Source organism: Empidonax traillii, unplaced genomic scaffold (genome assembly GCF_003031625.1).
Source record: "Empidonax traillii isolate 1590-97213 ecotype Southwest subspecies unplaced genomic scaffold, ASM303162v1 scaffold167:size2001844, whole genome shotgun sequence".
Lineage (NCBI taxonomy): Eukaryota > Metazoa > Chordata > Aves > Passeriformes > Tyrannidae > Empidonax > Empidonax traillii.
In genome coordinates, this window is record NW_020955360.1 from 790,263 (window position 1) to 803,444 (window position 13,182).

At 36.3% G+C, this 13,182-nt stretch overlaps 1 protein-coding gene across 5 annotated transcripts in view; it reads right to left on the minus strand.

Moving 5' to 3' along the window:
* The window catches only part of CLOCK (clock circadian regulator), a 67,002-nt gene that overhangs the window by 10,090 nt on the left and 43,730 nt on the right, over positions 1-13,182 (minus strand). For 4 of the 5 annotated variants that reach the window (XM_027885566.1, XM_027885567.1, XM_027885565.1 and 1 more), the window contains 10 exons: positions 12,242-12,355; positions 9,781-9,899; positions 6,075-6,157; positions 5,729-5,835; positions 4,956-5,103; positions 4,672-4,747; positions 3,641-3,782; positions 3,158-3,258; positions 2,167-2,256; positions 1,260-1,418 (listed from right to left, as the gene is read on the minus strand). In XM_027885566.1, the coding sequence (XP_027741367.1) occupies positions 1,260-1,418; positions 2,167-2,256; positions 3,158-3,258; positions 3,641-3,782; positions 4,672-4,747; positions 4,956-5,103; positions 5,729-5,835; positions 6,075-6,157; positions 9,781-9,899; positions 12,242-12,355 (1,139 nt within the window). The remainder of the gene's footprint in view (positions 1-1,259; positions 1,419-2,166; positions 2,257-3,157; positions 3,259-3,640; positions 3,783-4,671; positions 4,748-4,955; positions 5,104-5,728; positions 5,836-6,074; positions 6,158-9,780; positions 9,900-12,241; positions 12,356-13,182) is intronic. The other variant, XM_027885568.1, reaches the window with a different exon arrangement.

Sequence of the window (13,182 nt, forward strand, 5' to 3'; positions counted from 1 at the left end):
CTCTTCAAGAAAAAGTACTATTTAGAGACTCACTGGTAATGTATTCTACAACTATCTAAAGACAAAACATACTTGAGATTACATTTCTATTTGTAGGACCTTCAGCAATGACACTAATTAAAAAAAAAAACACCTCTAAATCAATAGATCCAGGCATAGCATCATGAACGAAATCTTCCTGGACAATCAAGGAATCATAATGATTATACTGAACTTTCCAAAGTAGTTGTAATAAACAGAATTCAACATAAAAATATCTTTACAAAAGATATTTACAATCTTTACAAAAGATTGGGCCCAAGACTACAACAAGACAATGCATAGTTTCTCTAGTTTCCACATTCCTGAACAAGGTCCCTCCACACTGCAGGGGAAGAGAGCTGTGAACCTCTCCTTCTGAGACATCAATAAGGCATTTCACTGCTGGCACACTTATGCTAGATATAAGAGAGCACTGAAAATGACACGTGCCAGAAACTCCTACTCTTCCAACAGAATTTAAGCAACATACTCAATACTTCCAGGGAGCACTTTTTTATACTCTTTAGTCACAATCCGCACCCAAAAGTATTTGGAATATTTCCTTAAAATGTGTCTTATTTTGGGGTCATAATTTTTTGGTTTAGGTTTTCCTTTAACTAGAAAAACCCAAGTGGGTCATTCTTTTCATCCAAACATAGCTGCTGAAAAAGGAATGACAAAATTAGAAAAATACATACTGGTTAAAATAGAAAAAAATTCGGAAATCAGGTAGTCAGCTGCTAGACTAAGTAATGAATCCTCTAGACTTCTTGTTTTTCTGGCTCAGTAACTACTTTAAGTTTACCATGCAAAGTAGAACCATTCAGCCTGATAGTCAGGACAATTTAGGAGACAAAAGGCATGAATTTGACACTCTCAAACTAAAATAGGAAATAGATGCTTATCTTGCAGATTTTTGATTAATATTCTAATGGCTTCAAAACTTTGCAAGAATTAAAAACTACTGCACCTTTTTACATTTAGGTTAAGGCATAAGCTAGGCTTGAGCTGCTCAACACTGAAGAAATACACTGGGGCACTTCCATATGTATTCAGAAGTAAAATGTCTGGTACCTCTGGAACAGTAGCTTCAGATATCATGGATTTTAGGAATATTAGGCCCAGATGGCAGTTGACAGGAGATATGGAGGATCACATTGTGCAATTAAGTGCCCAAGTCTCATTTTAGATGCCTAAATTCTCTACAGATGAAACACGTAAGTATTAGACTAACTCACCTGGAGTCCTTGACCGTGAACTATTTGAAGTTGCTCTTGAATCTTACGCAACTCTTCCTGCTGCCGATGAATATTTGCCTCTATCATGCGTGTTCTTTGCTCTAGCTGGTCCTTTAGATGTTGCATAGCTCCTAATTGTGCTGAAAACTGAAACACAGGCTGTAGTGCAATTAATAAATTAAAAGCTGAGCAAAAATTACATGCTCCAGCACCTCGATGTCTTTCTTGCAGTGAGGGGCCCAGAACTGAACACAGCACTCGAGGTGTGGCCTCACCAGTGCTTAGTACAGGGAGATGTTCACTGCCCTGGTCCTGCTGGCCACACTATTTCTAATGCAAGCCAGGATATCATTGGCCTTCTTGTCCACTTGGGCACCACTGCTGGCTCATGTTCAGCTGCTCTAAAACAGCACCTCCAAGTCCTTTTCTGCTGGGCAGCTTTCCAGCCACTCTTCTGGAAGCCTGTAGCGCTGCATGGGGTTTTTGTGACCCAAGTGCAGGGCCTAAAACTTGGCCTTGTTGAACCTCCCACAACTGGCCTATCGATTCAGCCTGTCCAGATCCCTCTGTAGAGCTTTCCTGCCCTCAAGCAGATCACCACTCCTGCAGAACTTGGTGTCATCTGCAAACTCACTGATGGTGCCCTCGATCCCCTCACCCAGATCACCAGTAAAGATATTAAACTGGACTGCCCCCAGTACTGAGCATTGGTGACCGGCTGCCAGCTGGATTTAACTCCATTCATCATCACTCTCTGGGCCTGGCCACCCAGCCCACTTTTTACCCACTGAACAGTGCATGCATTCAAGCCACTCTTGAAAACTCAAGTTTCTCCAGGAGAATACTGTTCTCTAGGAAAACAAGAATGCTTAAAAAATAATAAACAATAAACCAAGTTAATCCATACCTGGGTCATGCCAGACTGAAGCTGTAAAGTTGCAGGCTGAGATATCACTGGCTGTGCTACTGGTTGTCCAAGAGACTGTGAGCTTAAAGACTAAGATTAAAAAAATTATTACATAATCATAAGAAAATGAACTTCATACTTGACATGAAGTATTTCTTTACATAAAGCGTCAAATCCAAAACAGCACCACATGAAAATATCATTAAAGCTAGTAAACTGTTTCCTGAAATATCTAACCTTTAATATTTAAGGTTTAAGAATTAAGAAAACAAGAGCAGCTGATTATCTAAATAATATTTATATATATAATGTTTGTTTCCACTGCTAGAAGTATATAAAAGCCGTAGGCATACAAGAGAAATCACAATTACAAATGTTTTCAAAGTCTTAACTGCAGTAAGGGAGCAACTTCTTCAACATGTTTGGAAGTTGACATCTTTGATTTATTCTTACATTAACAAATACATGTTTTAATAAGCATTCTATTTTTGAAGTGAATGTATTAGTTGAACGTGAAAACAAGCACCAAGTACATTAAGCATGACATTTTTTCACACTACCAAGATTTCAGAAAGTATATGAAAGTACTAATATTCTTAAGAGTCATAAATTTGCATGAATTCTCTATAGGGACACACACAGCACTATGTTGGAAATTTTATATATATATGTGTGTGTGTATATTAAAAATGCAGAATTGCAGAAAGTGTGAGTGATGTGTGAGTGAAAGCAAAGATTCATACACAATCTTGCAAACACAAATGCCAAAAACTACATACATTTATGCTTAATTATTGTATTCCCTTAAATCTAGCATACCAAAGTTGCATATTGACAATGCAAATCCAGAGAGTCACATATTCCAAGCGAAACTCTTACAGTTTAAAATATGTGCTTTCAGAAGAAATAAAATAAAAGGTTTAATGGATTTAACAATAGCTTTTAAAGGTCAACTACAATGTTTAAGTACAAAATTTTCCTCTGAAGTTACCTGACTGCTCAGAGATGATCTTCTTTGTGCAGTCTTTTCATGACCAGATAAGCTTTGCCTTGGAGGAGTGCTAGTGTCCACTGTCATTTTAGTTGGTGTTGCTGACAATGTTAAGAGTTAGAACAGAAAGAGACATGTTTAGAGTAATCTCAATTCTGTAATACAATAATCAAATCACATATTAAATGAATAATTAAAAAAAAAACCACAAACTTAAGGCTTGGCCTCTTTTTTTACCCTAACTATCCAACAATAGTGCGATCTGATGGACTGGAATAGGGTGTTCTAGTGTCTGATATGGTACTTCTAGACGTATAAATCTTTTTCAGAGTAGCATGCAGATCTCTGAACCATCAAAAAGGACATTTTCACTTGCACAATTCTCATAAAAAGATTATTAACTGCTAGTTATGCATTTAACTACATTAAGCAGAGAAAGCCTTCATCAGGAAGGCAATTCTATTTTCAACAGTTGGTGCTTACATGAATGATCCGATACTGCAGTATGTGAAGATTTTCTTGAACTCCTCGAGGAAGCAGAAGGTGTGGGGCTGGTGTCAAACCTTTCCAGTGCTTCTTTGAGACTCACTGTGTTTATGTGATTGTCAGACCCAGAGTCCTGACTCTGAAGAGACACACGCAAACAACAATTATTTATCTGATTTGGTACACAATACATGTTTTGATGGAAAATATCTAAGACCATGCTGTTTGAGTCAACCCCCTTACACAGGTGACCATGCAGAAGTAGTGGCCTGTTCGATGGCTGTAAGCTTACTTTCCATTTGTGGCTTTTATCCTTAGAAACTAAGGCCACATAACCCTAGAAACCTAAATGGATGCAAACATATGCCACAAACTAACTACTGAGCTGGCTTTCTCTAGCAACTCAGTTCACTCTGAACAACCATGTAATGAGTGAACTGCTTATTCTTTTGAGAAAGGATGAGTTCATTCCACTGGAAGGAGCACCAACAGATGAAACTTGCTAAACTGCCAAGGGAAAACATTTCTGAACTATCAGAATAAAACATGACAGAGCACCTGCACAAGATGGCTAATCTAAGATTCACTGAGCTTCCAAGGACGTTAATTCAAACTGAATTTTACAGTGTCACACAATGGAACTGCTCCTGCTTTCCTCTTGTGAATTCCTTTAAGCCATCTTTGTGTGTTGACCCCGGTTTTTCAGGTTATTGGTACTTCCAGTAAGGACGAACATTTTTTTATTAATCTAAGTGTACAAAACCAGATCTTAGTAAGAACTTATAGGTGCTGCCATGTTATAACTACATCCACATTCACTCCTGAAAAGAGGACAGTAAGTGTTACAGGCAGAATACAGTTAAACAAACACTCTTTCTAGAATTCTTTAATCATTTTAAATGGTCATATTATTTAGAGATCAAATAATTATGATACTGGGAGACAAACAGGACAAAACACTTTTGCTGCTTGTTTAGGTATTGTTTTTGGTATGAATTAAGTAAAATAAAATTATATAAAAAACTCACTTTATCTGCTGTTATCTCTGGAAGAGACTCCTCAATACCAAGTTCTCGTCGTCTTTCTGCTCTAACTTCTGCGTAACTAGAAGAACAAACCAAGTATGACTACTATATTGTTGGATGGTTTAAAAAATACACCTCAAGAAACAAACTCCACCTTGTTTGTATCTCAGGAAATTTTCCAATGATTCTTTAAACTGCTATGATTTCTCTACCTCCAAAAATACCAGCAATACAGCTTCCATGCCAGTAGAATTTCTCTAATATAGATTTTTTTAAAAATAACCTACCTTACAACAGTGTGCGTACAGACAATAAATTCTGGCCTGGAATTCCACTGGTGATACGTGATATAGTAATGTGTTTGCAGCCAAATCCACTGTTGTCCCTTTGTAAGGAATCTGTAGTAACATGACTTCCCTTTCCCGTATTGCATTACTATAAAAACAAAGAATAAAGTTTACTGTCTTTCCAGGTTGTAAATATTCCAACCACATAAAAAAACCCATTACTTCCCAGGCTCATCTGGCACAAAACCACATCTAAATCCAGTATAATCACAATGACTAAGAATTGGTTTAAAATTTTCTATAAAAAAAAAAAAAATAAAAAAAAAAAAAGTAAGCTGCATTTTTCATAGAACTGCAGAATTTAAATTTCCATTTTTGGGGGGCTTTTTTCATGTTGTGAAAAATTTATGTGCAAAGAATTTAGATACAGCTTTATGAAGAAAAACACAGCTGAACAAAAAGCTTATGTTACTACATGTTTAAACAATTTTTGCACTTATCAAACATTATAGAGCCTTTTAAGTACTACTGGTAGAACTGAAGAAGTATTAGTCAAAGCTGTGCACTCCAATTTACCACAATGAAACCCTGGAATGACAAGATAAACCTTTATAGTTCTGTATCAAAAGACAAAATATCAATAAAGATCAGCTGTACTATAACATCAACTGAATGGGACGAAAGACACTTCACTCAAATATATCACAGATTTTCACCAGAACAGTAGTACAATTTAACAAACTTCCTCGTTTTAGAGATTTAGTTGTACTTACAATGCTCATGACATTTTGCCAGATTATCTAGATCATCCACATGATAATAATCATAGCCTGATGTTCCCAAAACTTCAAATGGAAGATAGCCTATTATGGGAGGTGCCCTAATTAATAAAAAAAAATAATGTCATTTTATTTTCATGCACACACAAAAAAACCCCAAACCAAACCAAAACTATTCAATTACATAAGCTTTCTTGTTTATAGTATGTGCTCTGAAAAAAATTAAAAATTAAACCCAACACAAACTATGAGTATATGTATGCTGATTAGTGAACTCTAAATATTATAGCCACCACTGTGATTCAGCTACTATTGCTGCTATACATAGAAGGAACTGCACCTGTGATCCAAGAACAGGAACTTCCATTCTAAGCTATGTCTAGATGTGAACTCTTCATTGGGTTCTTCAACAGTGCACATTTCCTAAAAAGTAAAAAAAAAATAAAAATCTCTCTCAAAACTACTCTAATTCATAAGCTCTTTGAAAATTCAGACTTACCTAAAGTTAGTAGATAACTCCACGTTAATTATATTATTTTAAACAGATTCACTGTTTTTGCTTTTTTAGACACACAGTAGTGAGACAGAATCTAACCTCAGTTGTGCCAGGCTGACACTTGGTTGATTTAAATGGACTAACCATGGCATGAGATTAAACTCAAGCTCAGTATCTACAAACACAGTAGTACAAGCAGAAATCAATAGTTCCTGCAGTTATGATTTTAAATTTTAATAGGCTAAAGAAGAGATGAAACGTTCCCATCAGACACTCTGATTAGTCTACGTTTATAATGTGTAAAAACTTTAGTAAAATGATCACATTATTCTGAATTTAGGAATAGGATTCTTCCATTTTTAGTGAATACGGAGTACTCTAAATCTCTTTGAGGGTAAAGACACGTACTACAAATAATTCACTATTCTTATGTTTGGAACTCATTAAGAGAATGATTGTATTGCCACAATTAGAACAAAACCTCAAGGTACTCTGCATGTTGTTCTAAATGTATTCCATACTGAAACATACAAATGCACATCACTCAACTTCTACTGTCCCCTTCCAGAGAGATAAAGATGCCCCACCAAGCACTGTGCCTCATGCAGAGACAGTAACAAAACCACACATATCCCAAGCCGGTCAATTCTTTTGCAAACTCCTCTAGTACTACCTTACCACAATGAAGATGGATGATGAAATACATGCACACATACAAATACACCCCCCAAAGAAGTTACAATAAAATTAGAGATCAGTAAATCTTTCTTTTTTGGATACCTGCACACAATTTGTCATTTGTAGGAGCTTGCAATGGCATTCCCACTGCCAGGAACACAGTGATGATCTGATACTACAAGTCTTTTCCAAAGACTGCAATATGGAAGCTGCTGCTGAACTGACATAATATTCATGGCAGGTGTGAGCGGATGAGCACACTGCTCTGCAAACATCTATGACTAAAGTACTCTTGAGGAAAAATACAGTAGAAGACTAACTGTTGTTTCTGCAAAGGGACCACCTTGCTTTTCATTCTTTCAGGTTATAATGCAAAGAGTTTAAGGTGGTATTTTGCACTTTTTTAAACAGCTATTTCTAAGTTTTCTTTCTGTGAAAGGAAAAAGTGAACCTATCCAGGCAATGTTTTTCCTCACCTTCATCAGTGTAAAACCTTAAACACAATGACTTAGAAAGTGAAGGAGTGATGGATGAATCAGATGGAGGCAATGAACAAAACCACTCTGGGCACAAACTTATGATACTTGATGTGAATTCCAGTTAGCAAGATTTAACTTTCAAACCTGAAACTACCTCTGAAACCCAAAGCTCATCCACCTTCCTAAAATTACAGCATTTAATAAAGCACCACTCACAGTAAAGCAAGAGAAATGACAGAACAAGAGTATATCCTTGAGATATACTTTTGATTTGTTTCTTTTAATGTAAAAATGTTGGCACAAGTCAAAAGAAAGGTAAAAATCACTGAAGTGCAAGCAGTAAAATCACAGTAAAAACATCATTGTTAGGGAGGAAGCAGGTTAGTATCCAATTACTCTGCATTTATATTAATGATTTGCACTGTAAAATACCCCTGGGCAGAAGCCAGCTTGTTCAACAAGACATGTTGTTGAAGTGGTCAACAAGCCATCTAGAAAAGAAAGGACTTTCATCTGTAACAAAAGGTATTCCGGTAGAAAGAATCCTTTTGCCTGGATTAATCCCGCCTTATTGATAGGATTCTATGTTTTGATGAATATAATCAAATGCCTTCCCTGGGGAGTAAAATCTGTGGAATAATTTGTTACAAAAGTGGTAGGGCCATATGCATAACATAAAAATGTGAACTTTAGAGGTGAAAAAAGCACTGCATATTCCTGAGAAATTATATTCTAGGGAAAAAAAAAAAATCCAGAACCAGATACCATCTGAAATAAAGAGAGTAACTGACAGATGAGCAGGAAGGCAATCAACTACTAAAATACACATCTCATTACTAGCTGCATCATGCATCTGTTAGTGAAGTTACTTGGATGCTAAAGTTCCTGATATACACTTATTTGCTAGAGTCTAGTCAATGCTAATCTCAACAGAAGGTATCAGAAGAGTATAAACAGGTATTGTCAGATTAAGGCTTCACTCTAATATTAGTCTTCATCACAAGAAGATTTCCCAGATGAACAGCGCTGAAAACTTCCTTGGGCACTAAGGGCTCAGAGGTTCAGGAACAGGAATCAAACTTTGGCCAGAGTATAATCTGTAAGGCTTCAGCCCACAGGAGACTGAGAGACCTGAAGATCATAAATGGATGTTCCTGAACTTCCAGAAGTAGGAAACATAGAAGTTTTACTATAAACAATCAGACTTTAAAAGACAAAAGTATTTGCAAATGTCGGTTGGTCTTTTTTTCCCAAGTATTTCGTGAAGCAAAAATCCGACATTTAACACCTCTACCAACTGTAGGCATAACAGGAGAACATTATTTAGACCTGCATGGAAAGGAAAGTGTTAGATGAAAGATTTCCATAGCTTCAAGAAAAATAAACAACCAACTTTCTCTGGAATAGTGTCTGGAGAAACCCAATTCCTCTTGAGCCTGACAGACCTGAAGATGTTTGTATGATTTCTCCACAGGCTCCTACTATACTTTTGAAGTGCAAAGTATATAAACCATGTCTTCAGAAGCTACCACAGTCAGCAGCTCAAGTCATCAGTGCTCTACACTTAGAGTCAGAATCTTTAAATGTTCTGAGTTCTTGTGTTACAGACAACAGCTGGGCCCAACAATGGGTCACATACATTTCATGGCATTACTAAAGTCCAAGAACAAATGTTAGATAGTGGACTATCCTGTAGCTTTAATCATATATTTGCATAAAACATGTAATCTGAATCACAATCATAGACTATACTGTACTGTATCCTGAGTATTTTTTTTGACTGATTTTGTTGAGGAACAAGATAATACTTAGTGATATAGTGATTTCATATGCATCCAATCTTTAACGTGGAAAGAAACCTTCACACTGTACACTAGCAGTTTAACAAAATGTTGTAGCAACTGAGTTACTGAATAACTGCACTGAAACAAAACAAAGGACTTCTACTACCTCATACCCAACTCTTCTTTACTGACAAGCAATGCAAGCTTTCATTAAGCCCTCCCAGATTTACTTCTGTGTCAAACTGCAGCAGGACCATCCGCAACACAAAATTCACATCCAAGTTTCAATTAAAATTAATTATTTCTCCAGTGAAAGTGGAATCTTGATGTAATCTTTCATTTTAAGTTAATTTTAAACAATTCCTGTGGACTTCTTCCAAATTTATTTCTTGCACATTACTGTTTTTTAAGACTACTTAGAATTAGCATTCACCATAACGTTTTTTGATACTCTGCATACTGTTTGAAGAAGCAGGCACTCTCAGTTTCATATAATAAAATTGCTTATGGTTTTCATTAATATTTTAAACATTGTGTCCACTCTCTCTGAAGTTTTTCCATCTAGAGCCCTTTTAATAATTATATAAAGGTGATTTCACTTGTACATACCTTGATAAATTGAGGTGTAGCTAGTCTAACTGTGGCTACAAAGCAAACTTTCTCTTCATATGAAGGCCGGTGTGATCTCTGAATAGTTCCTTCAAAACCATTGTGCGCTGAGTTGGAAACTGAGGGAAGACAGAGAAAAAGAGGGCAACACAGAAGACAATGTAAGCACAGAGGAAAATGGCAGTAATATCACAAGACAAATGGCCCAATATTTACCTAGTGTGGTTTGCTTGTGACTTAACGTGCATTAAAAAAAGCGCTACATATCTATATCTATATGCACAGGAACAGTAGTTATAGAGTAGTAATGGGAACACAACCATCAAGTAACTTTCCCAAAGAACTAAAATTACAGTTAATATGGTATTATCTGACAGCATTTTTAAGAAACTAATAAAAACTCTAATCTTTGGTAACTACTAAAAATGACTGGATTACACTTTCTTAAAAAAAAAAATCTTTAAAATTTATCTTTTGTATCAGGTTTTGCTAACTTTTCCTTTTGAACTCTGAGATATTTATTTTCTAGACTTCCATCGCATTTAAGCAACACATGCTGAAGACATACAATTATGTATGTGAAAGAATCAGGAGCTCAAGACACTGAGCTCAGCACAAATTCCACTTACTGAATCACAGAGATGGAGTCATAAGGAGGCAAAGGATGGATTAAACCACAAAACAGGTTAACCTTATCTTTAATTGCCAGCAGTTATCAATTTTGTTCATCTTCACTAAGTTCTAATAATGGTGACTTCAAAACACTACCAGGTTTCTCAAAGCCTGACTAGTTTTAATTCAGCTCTAGATCAGAACCCCTACTGAAGTTTCTACACGCAATGCAAGCTTACATATCCTTCCTCTTTCCATCAGAAAGGAGGTAATTTCCTTCCTCTTTATCTTAGCCCTTGTCCTTTATTCTTTAGAGTTTATCTTGCCTCATAAGTTAGATTTTTAAACTTCTGCTTGCTTTTGTTGTTGTACTTTGAACTCTCCCTGCCTGCTTTATTCTGACAAATAAGTGTCAAAAACTGGATGAAGACATATGAGTGCTAAGAAGTGCAGGGGGTTTATTTAATGTAGTTTAAAATATATTTTAGAAAGGCTTTTACAATTTCACAATTTGATGACTGGTCATGGGGATTTAGTCGTGTTCAGTTTACATTCCACAGTAACTCCTTTTCCTAAAGGACTGCTATCTAGCTGACTGTAACCATCCCCATCCATATAGTTTGATATTCCTAAATGAAGTATCTCACATTTGTTCTTAGGCAATTTTTCTTTTTAGCCCAAAATTTTCTAAATTTGGGGCTGAATTTTATCTTGTTTTTACCATTCTTGAATCATTTCATGATTGCAAGCTACATTCCACTATACTGATGAAATCCAGAAGTCATGCGTTAAAACTCCATTTTGACAGTACCAGAACACTGGTAACCTTTCCAACCAGTCTCTCCAGCAATTCCAATTACTATCTGCTTCCATGTTTGTGAGAACAGAATACGATAACTGACACAAACATATTTTAAAAGTCCATCACTTACTTTTGTTTTATCCTCTTATCCACACAATGTGTTACACTTTGGTAGAAGCAGCTGAATTGATCTGATGCTATTTTTACCTGAAAAATTCATCCTGAAAATGTTTGCCATTCCTTGCTAGCTTCCTGAAATGCATAGATAGTTTAACTATTTGTTCTGAAATATTTCCCAATATTGAACTGCAACTGATAGGTCTGCACTCTCCCAGTTCTTCATTCCAAGACTCGCACTGTATTTGGCCTTTTCAGGACTGTTTCTTGTCTTTCCTATAATATTACATAACTGCATTTGGCACTAAGACTCAACCTCTTCCCATTTTATGAGAAAAATACTGGTATCACATAAAACCTCCACAGATTTATTTCCAAAATTCTGGTTTTGGTAATGTTTTAGGTGGTGATCTTTATCAAGATCTACTACTGACTACACTGCCCAATCCACTTGTCTGGGCCAATAAACATGCCACTCAAGTAAACAGTCAGCACAGCCTGGCCAAACAGATTAGAAATACAGTACTGAGGAAACATATTAGTATATAACTAATAAAAATAACTACAATGGAAAGTAGGAACTCAGAGTAGAAAACTGTACTGGTCCATCCACTCATCTGAGTGGCTGCCAAGTGAAAGCACAGAAATGAAGTGGCGGGACAGACCTACATTATATTTCCCAGTTGAAAGTATTAAGCATAATCACTACATTTTGCGTCCAAACACACAGACCTGTACTACCCAACGGATAAAAATGGTAATACCAGTTTTTCTTCATTAAACCAGTATAGAGAGTTAATATCACTGTGCTTCAAGTTCTTCTTTGGAAAGACCAATTTTAGTTCACCATTACGTTTTGCACAATGGTACCAACCTGGTTTAGCTGTGGAGCTGCCTAAGTATTCCACTCTCATTGCTGAATTTACTTACCATGATTCAAACACTTGAAATTTCCTATAAATTTTACATATTCATATGTAGGTTGCTCTTTTGGATCTATTGTTCCTCGCAGCATATGGCAACAGAATTCTAGTTGATTTTTTGCTGAAAAAAAAAATAAACAAATTAATAGGCCACATGTTTGATGAAGCACATGGTCAACATGCAATGGAAAGCAGGAATAATTAGGCAGCGTACATATTGTGATACTGTAAGTGTTGTGATTACAACTGGCTACAGCCTCTGCCTTTAACCAGCATGACATTAACTAACCAAAATAAAAGAATTTCTTTAGAATTTGTGCATGTAGGGTCTGAATATAAATGACATAAAAAACCTCTCAGAACTAGAGCTATATTGAAGATGAAGATGCCCTAAACCTAAAGTTCACTTAAGCATGTGCTCTGTTTTTATTCTTGCCAACTGCTACAACTGTCTTTATAGAAGCTCTGTAAACAAGATGAACATTTCTAATACACGGGAATGAAATGTTGAAAATTCTAGTCTTAGGGAGGGGACACAAAACAGTGCTTCTGTTCTTCAGGGCTCTAAGGCATATGCTTCTGCTTAATTAACACTGGAAAAACTGATCACATATGATACAAAGTAGATAATTTTTAACACAACTACCATACTGGTTTCATTGGGATAGGGCTTTTTCCATAGTAGTTTACATGGTTTTGTGTTTTGGATTTGTGACTAAAATAGTTATTGATGAGCGGCACTTAGTCCAAAGGTCTTCTCTTTCTCTCACCACTCTGCTAGTGAAAAGGCTGGAGATGCACAAGAAGCTGGGAGGGGACACAGCCAGGAGAGCTGGGATAACCCATACTGTAAGACACTATGCTCAGCAATAAAAGCTGAGGAAAGGAAGAAGTAGGAGGCATTCGTACTTATGGCATTTGTCTTCCAAATTACCCATTACACATGAT